General features: G+C 48.6%; 1 protein-coding gene across 1 annotated transcript in view; it reads right to left on the reverse strand.

The window, feature by feature from the left end:
• The window catches only part of LOC119453937 (uncharacterized), a 104,416-nt gene extending 90,789 nt beyond the window's left edge, over positions 1-13,627 (reverse strand). The window contains exons 1-2 of the mRNA XM_037715972.2: positions 13,559-13,627; positions 12,066-12,243 (exon numbers count right to left, since the gene is read on the reverse strand). Coding sequence (XP_037571900.2) covers positions 12,066-12,243; positions 13,559-13,627 — 247 coding nt within the window. The remainder of the gene's footprint in view (positions 1-12,065; positions 12,244-13,558) is intronic.
• Positions 13,628-13,841: the final 214 nt, after the last annotated feature.

Below are 13,841 nucleotides of genomic sequence, written 5' to 3' on the forward strand. Positions count from 1 at the left end.
TTTGTGAGACCATTTGTGAAAAGCAAATGCGGCAATCGCTATGTACTTGTCATGACAGATTAACACACAAAGTGGGTAGAAGCAGTCGCATGCCCCGCTGCAACGGCCTCTGAGGCTGCCTAAGCTTTTGTGGAGCAAGTAGTTTTGCGACCCGGAGCACCGACGAAGACTGAGCGGGGCAAGCACTTTGTTCACAATTTAATTGAAGAAATATTCCAAGTAATGGGGAACAACCACATCACAACTACCACCTACCATCCACAGAAGAATGGCCTTTGCGAGCGGTTCAACCGTACGCTTGCAGACCTGCTCAGCATGTATGTTTCTGCAAACCACCGGGATTGGGACGAATTCCTCCCTTATTACGTCTTCGGTTACAACTCTTCACAACAGGAGACAACCAGCTTGGCTCCGATTTTCCTGTTGCACGGCCACGAGCCGACTTTGCCCATTGACGCACGCCTCAACCTACAACGTGGCCAGGACGGCGCATTCGACGCATACATAGTATCGCGCAGGCTTCGCAAAGCCCGGGAGCTCGTAGCCAAGCGCGAAAGGGGCCAGCAAACAAAAAATAAGAAAGCGTACAACGCCCGACGGTGCAGTGTTTCGCCCGGGGCAATTCGTCTACGTATGGACGTCCTCACGAGCGAGGGGCTAAACAACAAAGCTTCACCACCGCTACCACGGACCGTTTCGCCTCCTTCGGCAAGTAGCGGACAACAACTGGCAAGTCGTCAACCACAGCGGAAGCAAGAGGGACATTGTGAACGTAGTGCGGTTGAAGTTGTGTCGTCCCAGTCCATGTCTCGACGACCACGCGGATGACGAGAGTGATAGTACAGTGCCTAGAATATACTTATTCTAGGCACTGTAGGGATGGTGAGCGCGATTGCTCTGCGCGCGTTGACGCCACAGTGCCGCAGGGTGGCGCAGCAGTTCCGCCCGCGAGTGAACACAGCCAAAGTGAACGTTCAACAAGTGATACTGAGGTGTACTTTGATCCGCGTGCATTCTACGGGGGCCTGTCCTCCGACACCGAACCTAAAAGATTCTGGGCTGATGGCAGTGACACTGAGATCTATTATACAGCGAGTGGTGTTGATTGAGTGAATTCAAGACTGTACAGGTGCTCCCAGAATAATTCACGCCGGACACGCACCTGCTCGGCGGCGGAGCGCGCCGGCGGATAAATACAGGCAAGATCTGCGCATGCGCCGTCTCCCTAGCGAGCAACTTTCGCTCCCTAATGCGTCTAGATTGGCGTTGTCTTGCTCCAAAAAGCTAGCGCTATGTGCCCTTTAGCGTTGTGCATTGGGGGCTGGGCGGATGAATGTCTGTAGCACAGTATGCGCCGTAATCTATGAATAAAGGCTTGTGGATTTTTTTCCATGATCTGCATCCCGTCTGGGAGATAGCAATGCTTTGCATGATTACGTGCTAATGAGGCGGCTTGCCTACAGCGGCATCGCTGCCTTATTTTCACCCGTGTTAGCCTGTCCTGCGAAGTATTAGTTCTTCTTAAATTATCTCCAGATCCGTGTTACTATACTAGCTTCGTAATACGTGGACAATTTCGACTATTACATGACCGCTCCCCAGGGAGCGTCTGCCATAGTGGCAATGAAACAGTTTACAAAATGAAATAACGCGGCGTGTTCATCAAGGCCAATTTGACGCACCGGAAGTGACTTCACGTAAAGCGTACTCTAATGAACTCTTCACGACTCCTATCATTTATTTGCACGCCACGTTACGTGGTTCGCATATATTGTGCGCCAATCAATCACGGGATCTGGACCATCGGTAACAAGTATCCTTACATTTTGATTGCGTGTCGGCTTTTGTTGGCGTAGATTCTCATTTTTTGCTCAGAGGGAATATACAATGATAATCAATGATAGTCTGCGTCATCTGAAAGCAACAATATAGTATGGAGAACATAGTAAATCTGAATAACAGGAATAACACTGGGTTTATTTTTTCCACAGCAAACAAGAATCGAAACGCAGCTGTGTTTCGTCTAAAGCGGTTGGCATATTCCGCTATCAATATCTCGCGAATGTGCCGTCCACGCGAAGCGCAGCTTGTAGCCGGCGTGGAATTGACTCGTAGCGCGAATCTACGAAGTCCCTCCTCTCACCAATTGGGCGCTTCCACTCGCACGTTATGGCGAGCCAGAGGTCGTCGGCACTGGCACCTCCCAGATTCAGCTTGGACAAACTTTTCTTCACCGTGGCCCACACGTTCTCCATAACATTGAAGCCTGCACATTTAGGAGGCCAGTCAAGATCACGACCCTTACGTTCTTGAAGACGTTTTTTCACAGCTCTGGCGGTGTGCACGGGGCTCACGTCTTGTTGGAACAAATAGCAGCCATCTTTAAATGGCCCGTCCAGAGCGTATGGCAATAGGTGGTAGTCCAGAATTTTGCAGTAAGCTTCAGCTGTGAACGATGGGGACTGTCGGATTAGCGGACCGAGGCCCTATTTGCTAATTGCTCCCCAAACGTTGACAGCACAGCGGCTGCTGCTGTAGATCTCGGAAAGATATCGAGGCTCGTATCTACACGAAAAAAAAAGGAATGTATAATGGTCTTTCCAGATGAAATACCCTTCATGGGTCTGAAGAATTTGTGCTTAAAAGATCAGAAAAAATGTCACAGTTTCGCCCTAAGGGTGAAGCAATGAATGCGATAGCAACACAGTAATGTCATGCGAAGTAAGGTGAGCGGCTTTAGTAGCAATATGAATTGTAGTAAACATGAGCTGATTAAGTAAGCAGGTGTGCTGCGGCGTAAGTAGACCGACATGAAGAGAGACTCGATGACCTCGAGAAGGCGCGTGTGAAACGGTGGTGTTGATGAGAAGCGCTTCCCGTGGGCATCGCGTGCGAAGGGACACACCTGTAGCGCTGCACTGCCGATCCGGGCAGCATTGCATGTGTAGCGTGCGTTGGAAAATGTGGCCCGACTATTACTAACTGAATGAACAAGCGTGGTGTGAGCGCGCACAAACAAACACGAATAGATCACACTGAATGACTGCAGACAACGACTGTCAAAACGCTGGCAGCAAGCCCATACGCTGCAGCGGGCGAAGGTACGTGCGGTCTATCGCTTCAACGGAAACTGAGCGGCGAATGCACAGCGCATACAAAGGTCAGAGCCGTGTGGAGATAAGAGACGGTGTGGGCAAGCGACGAGGGCGGTTGTTGGCAGAGTGGAAGTGCCCCCCCCCCCCCTGATCCCTCCGGCGCTGGCTTCCCGCTTCCTTGCTTGCGCGTGGGAGATTGAGTGCGTTCGCTCTCCGTGATAGCGCGCGTCCCCGCACGCTTCCGCTCGGGCATACGGCGCGCGGCGAAGATTTTATCTATACGGAACCTCACGGCGACGGCGACGCCGACGGCAGAAATCCGGTTGAAGTGTCCATATAATTGCTATCGCAATAAAAAGGAAACTACCTGGATTGTATGGTCTCCATACGCGGCGCTCATGATCACACCTAAATGAAAATGTCTATTCATCTGAGAATATTACTTCCTTCTATTATTCAGTTGTCCAGCGCAGATATGCCCTGGAAAACTCAAGGCGCCGGCGTTTTTGGCGCTCCGTAAGGTGTGGCTTTTGCGCCGCGACAAATCCACGAAGACGAGCCTCTCACATGCGCCTCCAAATTGTTTCCTCACTGGCTTGCAGGTTGAGGGCTGTCTTGATTAGGCGGGCGCTCTGAAAAGGATCGGCAACGGCTGCAGCAATAATGAGTAAGTCGGACTCTTCCGACGTGCGTCGGTGTCCTCCGGATCGTACTGCATCTTTCAGTCAGCCATCTTCATACCTGTATGCTTGGATTATTCGGCTGACCGCACTTATAGACGGTTCTGTGAGGCGGCATATCTCGCGTTGAGGTATACCTTGTGACCACAGCTCAATTATATTTCTCCGTAAATTCATCGGCACTCTTTTCGGCATGCCGCCTCAATTAGAATTGGGCGGAATTCGTGTGACTGTCATGCATGGTTTAAATATGTTCGTATCATTTTATCAATCCAGCCGCCGATATTATCACGGTTGCATCAGACGAAACGCTAACTTTCCATACATATTTTGAGCAAATGATAAATGCGGCCCACATGAAAAATGAGAAAATACAACGTCACCCAAGCACACGAACATGCACACATGCACGCTAATGCTCCAGCGCGGGTGCATGCGCAGACACAGCTTGTCCCAGACACCAACCCCCCTTGACAAAACGTTAAGGGGTACCTAGGGCTACCGTTTTGGAGCAACGCAACGCAAAGTAGATGCACTAGGGAGCCACGCCTACTCGCTAGGGAGACCGCGCACGCGCAGACCATAGTACTACTTTTTCCACGGGCGCGCTGCTCCGGCGACCGGCCGCGTGTGTGGCGTTCCGAATTACTCTGGGAGCGCCTGTACTCATAGCTCTGTGTGGCTTTGTGTGTTAACTGTATATCTTTCACGCTTATTGTTGTTTTGAGTCCAGTTCTTACTTCGTCCAGTTCGGCCTTTGTATAAGTGCTAGTAGTGTATTGACATGTACAAAATATTCTTTTTGTATATTTGTTGGACTGTTTTTCATGTTCTAATGATGTTCTCCTTTCTTGTAACTGCGCGGGAGTGATATGGTGTTTCGGGAGTGCCCTATATAAATTTCTTGTTTTTTTTTATTCTGAATGCATGCGCGCTTATGGCTTTATAGCTTGCAGCTTATTAAGAGTGGGGACACTCTTATTTTTATAGGGGGGATGTGTCGCGTAGCTACTCGTCTTTACGTTTCTTTGTTGCCTGTGTTTTGTAGGAGTGTTCTTTTCTTTCTTATCATTTTCTTTCTCTCAAATTGCCTTTTCGCCCTCGAGTGGGGAGGGTAGTTGGGGGAATCTCAGGCGGGGCACCACCCGTTTCGCCTAAGAGTCCGGCCAGGTGACCGCGTTGTCGGCCGCCTTTGTACTGGCGACCGAGGCCCCGTCTTTTGATTTCGCAAGCTGTTCGGTGAATGCTTCCCGACTCTTTTGTGCACTTTCTAGACACCGACAGTTATTCTTCGCTCGAGTTCGTCAACAGCCCAACGGCTGTCTGTGTAGTTTTCTGTGTGTTATCACTTTGCTTTGAGTTATAATTCCTTAGGCAGACTGCTGTCACAAAGTTTAAACTCGGCGAAGCCCGCCCACGATTTGCTGTGCATATTTGAATCTGTGTGGCCTGATTGGTTACGGTCAACGAGGAAATCTGATTGTTGTTTTGTTTGCTCTCTGGCGGGGTGTTGGGACGCTTTCGGAGGCACCCGGCGGGAGTTCGCGCCGGAGACACCAAGCGAGCAGGTCGCAGCGAGTGCTGCTCAGATGTCAGAGTTCAGAAACGTGCTAGTGTCTTAAAGTGTAATTAGAGTAAATTTAGATCAAATAAACTAAATCAGGTAAATGCCCACAGATCTCCCGTGTGATCGCCTCATCTCTCCGGTATGGACCAAGTAGCGACAGCATTTCTACGATACAATAATAATAATGTTTTTATTGTATGATTTTAACAGCGAAGCTGTTTAGGCGAGCCGTAATTTGTGGTTCGTACCAAGAAACTACCAAGAAATAAAAAAGTTAACTTTCTTGCCGAGGCGAGATTCGAGCGTCGTAACCACTATGCTATACAGCCATGCTTGCAGCATTTGTATTTATGCGAACCATATGATTGCGTTCGAGCGTCGTCGTCTTCGTCCACAGCAGGCGCGTTCGTGCGCTCGTGTTCTGCGAGGTGATGAGGCTTTGCGCGCTACGCTCGGGAGAAAGATAAAGAAAATGTTAATTGCAGCTTGAATGCAATGGTGTAAATGATCCTTTTCACCAATTTGGAAGGGGTTATGTGCTTAATAAAACACAGGTCAAAAGGGCATCCTTCCTTACGACAGCACCCCTTCCAAATTGTTGAAAAGGATCATTTACACCATTGCATTCAAGCTGCAATTAACAAGGCCTGTGAGCTTCAAATAGGAAATGGCTTCTTCAGTCAGATAGAGCGTCTAGAAGCTGCCGTATACCCGTCTTTTCTCCTTAACGTTGTGTGTAAGACACTCCTGCAAAAAAATAAAAGGCGCTCATACACACACTAGGCCAGCACGACAAGAACTCAATATCAGTACAAGTCATGCCGCATGTTCCAGGCTTTCTCATTTTCGGTAGCCAGCAGACATCAAGTCAACTTAGTGTTCTCCGCTTCCTGCAAGCTTTCAAAGCTGTGCAATGCTATAAAAGGTCTAACACCTCCGAAATATTCTACTAATCATGAAACCAAAGTCACCACATCCATTCCAGATAAAACAATGCGGTGGACAAACTAGGCTATGTTTGAATGATAGAGTAAGACTACATAAAAAAAGCATTGTAATAAACACGTACACTACCCATCTCGCCATCATTGTAGTGAATTCGCATGCACACCCGCTGTTCAATGGTATTGTTGAAATATGCAAAAAAAAAAAACATCACAGGCCTGTGCGGCACACGTAGCGCATTCAAAGCGTAAGCTGATAGTAGCTCCAATTTCGGCACCACGCACAACAGGGTCTTCGCGGCAAAGTCTCCTCGCCTCGATTTTGACGAGAACGATCTGAACTGTCCGGCCGGCGTCGACGGCGAGCTGCGGCTTGTAATGCTGTCTGCACAGCAGTCTGCTGAGCCCGATGATGTCTGGTTGCAGCCGCGCACGTAGCTCTACGATTCGCTTCTTCGGCAGCGATTCGTACCTTGTGAGGAGACGCCATAACGTGTACTGAAGAATTATTCAGAATACGTGGCGCACATCTCACATCACTTGACCCATGGCACGGTACGTTGTTGTTGTTGTTAATGATGATGATGATTATGATCATGATTGCTTGTTGGAGTCTTCAAAACGGGCTGCTGACAAATAGTCACGTAGCCTGCTTGAGTGAACCAGGTCAGAGTGTACTAGAATGGGGGAGTGGGTCCAGCGGACGCCTTGGCAAGCACCGAGGGTGAAGCAAAAAAACGCGGAAAATGTGGCGGCGCTGCCATCGCCTTATTCAGAATCTCCGGCCAATAAACGTTGGTTCTGGCTGTTTCCGCAGCGCTCATTGGCTCAGGCGAGCTCAGGGGCTGAGTAGCTGTCGTCTGCTCGACGCACCGTCATTGTTGCGTCGTTTGCGTTCTTTCCGCCGCTCTTTTTCCATTTTATTTACAATAGATCGGTGGGGAATAATTTAAGTGTTACCGCCACCGAGTATCCGCCTGTCAAAGCTCCATGCAGCTGCGGTAGGGTCTCCGACGCAACAAGCGTCCGGCCGGCGTGCAGGGCCGCTCATTCGGAAGAAAGCGACGGTGGCGCCACCAACTTTTCAATAAAAAAACGCCTCAGCGGGGAGCCTGCGTTAGACCCACTCCCCCAATCTAGTACACTCTAACCAGGTCCAGTTACATGTAGCATGCCATTGCTATATGGAACTTACATGTCGGGCGCGCTGCGTTTGCAGGCATCTTAACTAGATGGCCCCACCATACTAGCGGAGGCTCGGGCAGCTCGGGACCGCGTTGATTGCGCGCCTCGTCTGAATCGCATTTCGTCGTCTGCGTCTGTGCACGCTGCGTTTGCAGGCGCCTTACCAAGATGGCGCCACCATACTGGCGGAGGACTCGGGTCATCTGTGCCTGAGCGACTGGCTAGGGCGCGTTTATAGGGCATTTTTCCGCTTCCTGATAGTAAGCGCTTGCGTGTCTCAGTGGTGAAGTATCCGACTCCTGCGCAGCGAGCCTGGGTTCGATCCTGGCGGGGCCCAGGTACTTTTTTTCGCATTTCTGGTGATAGCGGTTACGGTCACCAGCGGCAGAGGAGGCGGAGGCACCGGCGGACACCATCGCGAACCGAAACGGCTATTGGAATGAGCCCATAACAGCTTACGCTAAGAAAAAAATTCTGAGCCCTCGCCTTCCTTTACCTATGTGTGTATTTTCTGTAGATTGTGTATTGTTTGTTTATGTGCACCACTTCAAAGATTATAGAGCTAATACACTTACAGCACAAAGGAGAAAACAGTAATGAGAGGACGGACACAAAAAGCCCTCTCGTCACAGCGCTCCAATTTTTTACGAAATATGAATTAGCCTACTCTCGAGCGTTGCATAGCTTCACAGCTGTTCCTGGGCATTACAATAAAAGTTTCAAGAATAATACACATATTCAAAAAAAATTGAGAGCCCTTCCACTACTGTGAAGATGGAAGCCAGTGAAGCTGTGACTTTGGTGGGTCTGCTATAGTGAATTTATGTATTATCATTATTCACTATATTTAGCGTCTTCGGCATGTTCGTCAAAGAGAAAGGACACCGGCATCGTGTTTTCGCCCGGCGTTATACCCATGTAGTGCGTTTGCTGCGCCAAGTCTGCCCCACCGTCATAGACTAGCGTATGAGCCACAACGTTCATAGCCGCGGCACACTGCACGGCATCGTCAGGATCCTGACGTCAGGATGCTGGTAGATGTGGTTAAACGGGCGTCCCTCCCATGGCTAGTCCAAAGGGCAACTGCTGATAAAAGCGCTATCGTGATCTCTACGTCACTAGACATAAGGGCACAACGATTGGTGGGGCGTGTCGCCGCCGAGTATCGCGACACTTGTGAAAGAGGTATCGGTGGTGGCGAGGGGTATAACAATGCGCCGTCGATCATCCATCCGTTCGTTTCGACCCTGCGCTAAGGCACAGCTATCGGGAAACCACCACGTACATGGAGAAGAAAATTGTTGATCTACTCCCGGTCTATCCATCTACTTTCGTTGCCGAACGCGATCTCCTGGAACCTAGCCTAAAACAGCTTCCCTGTAAAAAGAATAAATTGTAGAGGCACATTGCACAGCTGAAGCAGAAGATACGCTTGTCAGCGCAGCAAACTCAGCCCAATAAATCCAGAGATGACTTTTTCTAAACACCTGGGGCCGAATAACAATGTTTTTCTTCCGTAAGTACTGAACCGACTTCGCTAATAGTATGTCAAGCATCAGGATTGGCTGAAATTTTGTCTCGCGAACAATTTTATCGTAAGAAGGTTTTCAGAATTCGCCCCATGTAAGTCCCTTTGTGCGTACGTCTGTCGATACTGAGTGCTGTTGTATTTTCAACAGCTTATAAGTGGCTGGCCCTTTTGTGAATTAACTGCAGTTAGTAGTCAGCGCTGGTGCTTTCTTGGTCCTCTTCCGTTCGCGCTGATTGAAATTGTACACAAGATGAACCAACTCGCCCAAACCAAGTTGTCACTACTGATTAGCTCTAACAAGTTAGTTGGCTATATTTCACCACCTCATTTGAAAGGTGATACCACTAGAAATCACCATGGTCATCAGCCCCACTCACCGCATCGGAACCTATGCAGCGACGCCTATGTCGTACAATGAGTTGTTGCTGCAGCCGCGTGTTTCCATGAAAAGGGTAGCTCTGTTTAGCCAACCTCGTGAGTAGTGGGCATACCATGTTGCTTGGGGATTGAGAGACAATTATGTGGCGATTCAGAGTAATCTGATGTCGAGTAAAGGTATTTCGTCAGTCCATAGAGCCGTGCTGTCGCCTGTAATAGCTACGAGCCGTGTCTCAGTTCAGTGACCAACGCGAAACAATTATATATAATGTTTTTTTTTCCTGAATATTGTTTAATCCTGTATTTATACTTATCTTTCTATCTGTATGGCTAATTCACGAGGGATGTGGATGAGAAGATCTCGTGCTTCTTGCTTTTTTATGTATTATTACATTTAAAAGATCTATGTGTTCTCGATGTTTAAACGACATCTGTCCTTTGGTGCCGGTTGTTCGCAGCGAGCTATTACAGAGTACCAGAAGAGATCCTACCAGAAAGACGCTCAGTGTCACGTGCCTTGTCAATTGATTAGGCTTTTTCTACAGAAAGCATACTTTCGGGAACATCTTTCATAGGTGCTAAGTAAATAACCTTGGACGAAGCAAATCTGTGGAGGGTATGGCTGCTTTTACGTAAGAACCGCCAAATTTTGTCTCAGCGACAAGATTTGGCTCCTACACGAGATACGTGAATCGCCAACTCCAAAGCAGCAATAAAGTAGTCGTAAATAGGAAAGCTCATCAACTGTAGTTCACTTCCCTTTCGTGATGAAGTGCGGCGGCATACAATATTTTTTATGCTTTATAATAAATGCCTTCCTTGCACGTGTAAACGAAGCTTATACTCTCACCTTTCATGCGCGCACTGGTCTGTGAAAGCAACCTGCTTGCACTGAAAATAAAAGTCACAGGCCTGCGCGGCACACGCAGCACAGTCACAGCGTAAGCTGGTGGAGCAGCTCAAGAGTAGCTCCAATTTGGGCACCACGCACACCAGGGCCTTCGCGGCAGTCTGTTCGCCTCGTTTTGACGAGAACGATCTGAACTGTCCGCCCGGCGTCGACGGCGAGCTGCGGCTTATAATGCTCTCTGCACAGCAGTCTGCTGAGTCCGATCAAGCCTTAGAACTGCAACTTACATGTCGGGCGCGCCACCTTTGCAGGCATCTTAACTAGATGGCGCCAACATTTCATTTAATTTATTTACTCTCAATTCAATTCAATTATGGGGTTTTACGTGCCAAAACCAGTTCTGATTATGAGGCACGCCGTAGTGGGGGACTCCGGAAATTTGGACCACCTGGGGTTCTTTAAATTTACTCTCAAGGCCATACAGGCATTACAGAGAGGAGTGGCAATAGAAAAAGAAAAAAAAATCGCTAAAGATGCAGCACATGGTCACAGATAGCCGACTTGAACACATCATGATCTGTGATAGTGACGATGGAGGCGGGAAGGCGATTCCAGTCTTGTTTTCGGGGTGAAGGCTTCAAGGTATGCATTGCTTTTACACTGAGGCACCCCAACCTTCATTTGATGATCAATACGGCATGACGAATGGTTCGGAGTCGAAAGAAGTGTCATTTTTAGGTCATTATTAGTGTAGTATATTATATGAAACAGGCATAAGCACGAAATTCGACGTCTAGTAGAAAGGAGAGGTAGGTCTAGATGTTGCTTCATGCGAGAAACGCTGGCTAAGCGATAGTAGTTAGAGAGAATAACATGATATTACATATTGGCGGAGGCTCAGCAGCTCGGGAGCGTGTTGATTGCGCGCCTCGTCTGCATCGCATATCGTTGTCTGCGTCTGCGGACGCTGCGTTTGCAGGCATCTTACCTAGATGGCACTGCCATACTGGCGGAGGCTCGACTCATCTCCCCCTGCATGCTTGCCTTATATATGGGTATTTTCCGCTACCCGCTAGCAAGCGCTTGCGTGGCTCAGTGGTAGAGTATCCGCCTCTCTCGCAGCGGGTGCCGAGGTTCGATCCCGGCGGGAATCGGGTGCCTTTTTCGCGTTTCCAGCGATAGCGGTTAGGCGGGGGACGCCGGCAGCGGCATCACCGCGACCAGAAACGGCTATTGGAAGGAGCCCTTAACAGCTTACGCTGTAAAAAAAAAATAAACCTAAATTCTGCAGGCTGTGTTCATTGCGAAGAATATTCCTGTGGCACAGTCTAGCACCGGCGTCTCCTGGACAAGCATGCAAAAAACTTGCAGCAGATTGATGAAGAGGAGCAGAAAAACTGATCGATCCTCTTTTTTTCGATGTTATTGTTACGTTTGGCAGTATCTCAGCTGTGTTTTAAAGCCCCAGTATTTTATAGCACCCAACACGACAGCTCCTATTGGATTTTATAAAGAAAACATTCTGTCATATTCGCATGTTGCATGCGCATTCGCAGCGTGTGACAGTGCATGAAAGAAGGCGTCCCAGGGTGGTGTCTGCGCCGAACGCGACAGCAGCGCCAAATATGTTAGGAATACGAGACGCTCCGCTTTTGACGAGCGTCTTAAGCGCTGCTTGAAAACTGAAAGTGATCTCGGAGCCCTGATGTAACCTAAGGCACACCTGAGAAAACCACATCATATCTCCACCCAAATGTAGTATCTAGACGGGCATAAGCATAAACATTTCTGCTGGTCTGTAATTTGTTCAAGAGCAGAGACACATTCCCACTCACTTGAGCAGGCCACGGGTTCATCACTCCCATCTCCGCAGTCGTCGGTGCCATCGCAGTAGCGGTTCAGACCGACGCACTTCCCGTTGTCACATGAAAATTCGTACAACTTGCACGCAGGCCCTGCGCGCCCTTTCGTCCCCAGGGGTTGTAGGCAGAACCACGCACACAACAACACTGCCTGAACCACAAGGGACTTAGACGCACGGCGGCGTTGGAGAAGCTTAGTCATTACTGAAGACCTCTTCAGATTCCTAGACCTCGCTGATGGGAGAGCTGTCTTCTTGTTGAGCAGGTGCTTCCTGTGGGGTGTGTTGTCAAAGGTCTTTCAGTCCAGCAGTTCTGGAGAGCCATCGGTGAAGCGGCAGCAAGAGTGAAACAAAGGTGCAACTCCCTCTCGGCCATTTCACACCTGCGACAGGCGCAAAATTGAAAAACTCTGAAGCAGCATATCGTATCCCGCCTTGCAAAGGCACTGAATACGCAAAGTACACACAAATAACGCCAATAAAGTACCGAGTGTATCTTACAGGCCGAAATATACAAAACAAAAAATATTGCCTAACGAAATCTTCAAAACATTCTTTTTTTTTCTAACTAAGCGGCAATGATATCAATAGTTAGAAAACTTCGCAATAAGATAATGTGCGTATCAGATTAACATAAATCATTCCATCGTGCTTTTTTATGTATTTGTCCTTCTATACACAGATGGTACGGCTAAAGGAAATCAATTTGCGTGAGAAAGGCCGTAGCACCCACGAAAGTAACCACATGCACTGCAGCGCAACCCAACAACAGTTTATTATATTAGAATCGTGAAAGCATAAACCACTGTGGGATTGCACACAATAAATTAGGTACCAAATAACCACTCAGGAATGTCTCTATTAGCAATCCGACTAAACAAGAAGTTATATTTTTCGTATATATATGCTTTGCGTAGGGCGTCTACAATTAGAACACAATCCATCATTGATCACTTCACACGCACTAAAGTAAAGCAAAGCAGGGAGAAGTGGGAACAACGGAAACCGTCGTAGTTAATAAACAATAAATAATTACAAAAGAACGTGCAGGCAACCTTTGAATTTGCATTTCTTTGCTAGAAATGATGTACAAGTTTAAACACGCAGGAGAACCGAAACAGAGCTATTTCGCAAGGGCTAAAATGGTCCAAATAGAAAAGTCAAAGCAAATATATGGTCTATTGGCTCGTTCGCTGACTGCATTAGCAAAGTACAGTCTGCTAATTCATGCGTGAGGTTCGTCATGTAGGCTGTTGAATTGTTACTTTCGGAAAACCACGCCGATTTCTCTAAACGCGCGACGCCAGGCTGCACTATCGCGGCCACATGCTCGGCAGACCAGCACGCAGCCTTTGTATCAGCCAGCATGTGTAACGTGTAGCAAGCTGGCAACGCTGTACATGCCCCAACTGTATAAAAGCCTGCCGCTGATAATAAACATCTCTGGCTGCCGAGACACTGACGCACGTGTGCAATGAGTTTGATAAATGGCGTCAGAAGTGGCCGGCCCGCGTCGGCGCCCACTACGAGAGCCATGACAGAGCTTCCTCCACCGGGGCCACTGCGACTGGGCGACAATGTTCCCGACAACTGGCTGAAGTTCAAGCAGCGCATACAGCTTTACTTTTCCGCCACCGAGCCACAGGAACCGCAGAAGCCACGCAGCAAGGCGCAGAAAGCAGCTATTTTTCTTCTTCTTGCCGGGCAGGAGACCACCGATGTATTCAACACCTTGAACATAAGCGAACAG

Source organism: Dermacentor silvarum, chromosome 5 (genome assembly GCF_013339745.2).
Source record: "Dermacentor silvarum isolate Dsil-2018 chromosome 5, BIME_Dsil_1.4, whole genome shotgun sequence".
NCBI lineage: Eukaryota > Metazoa > Arthropoda > Arachnida > Ixodida > Ixodidae > Dermacentor > Dermacentor silvarum.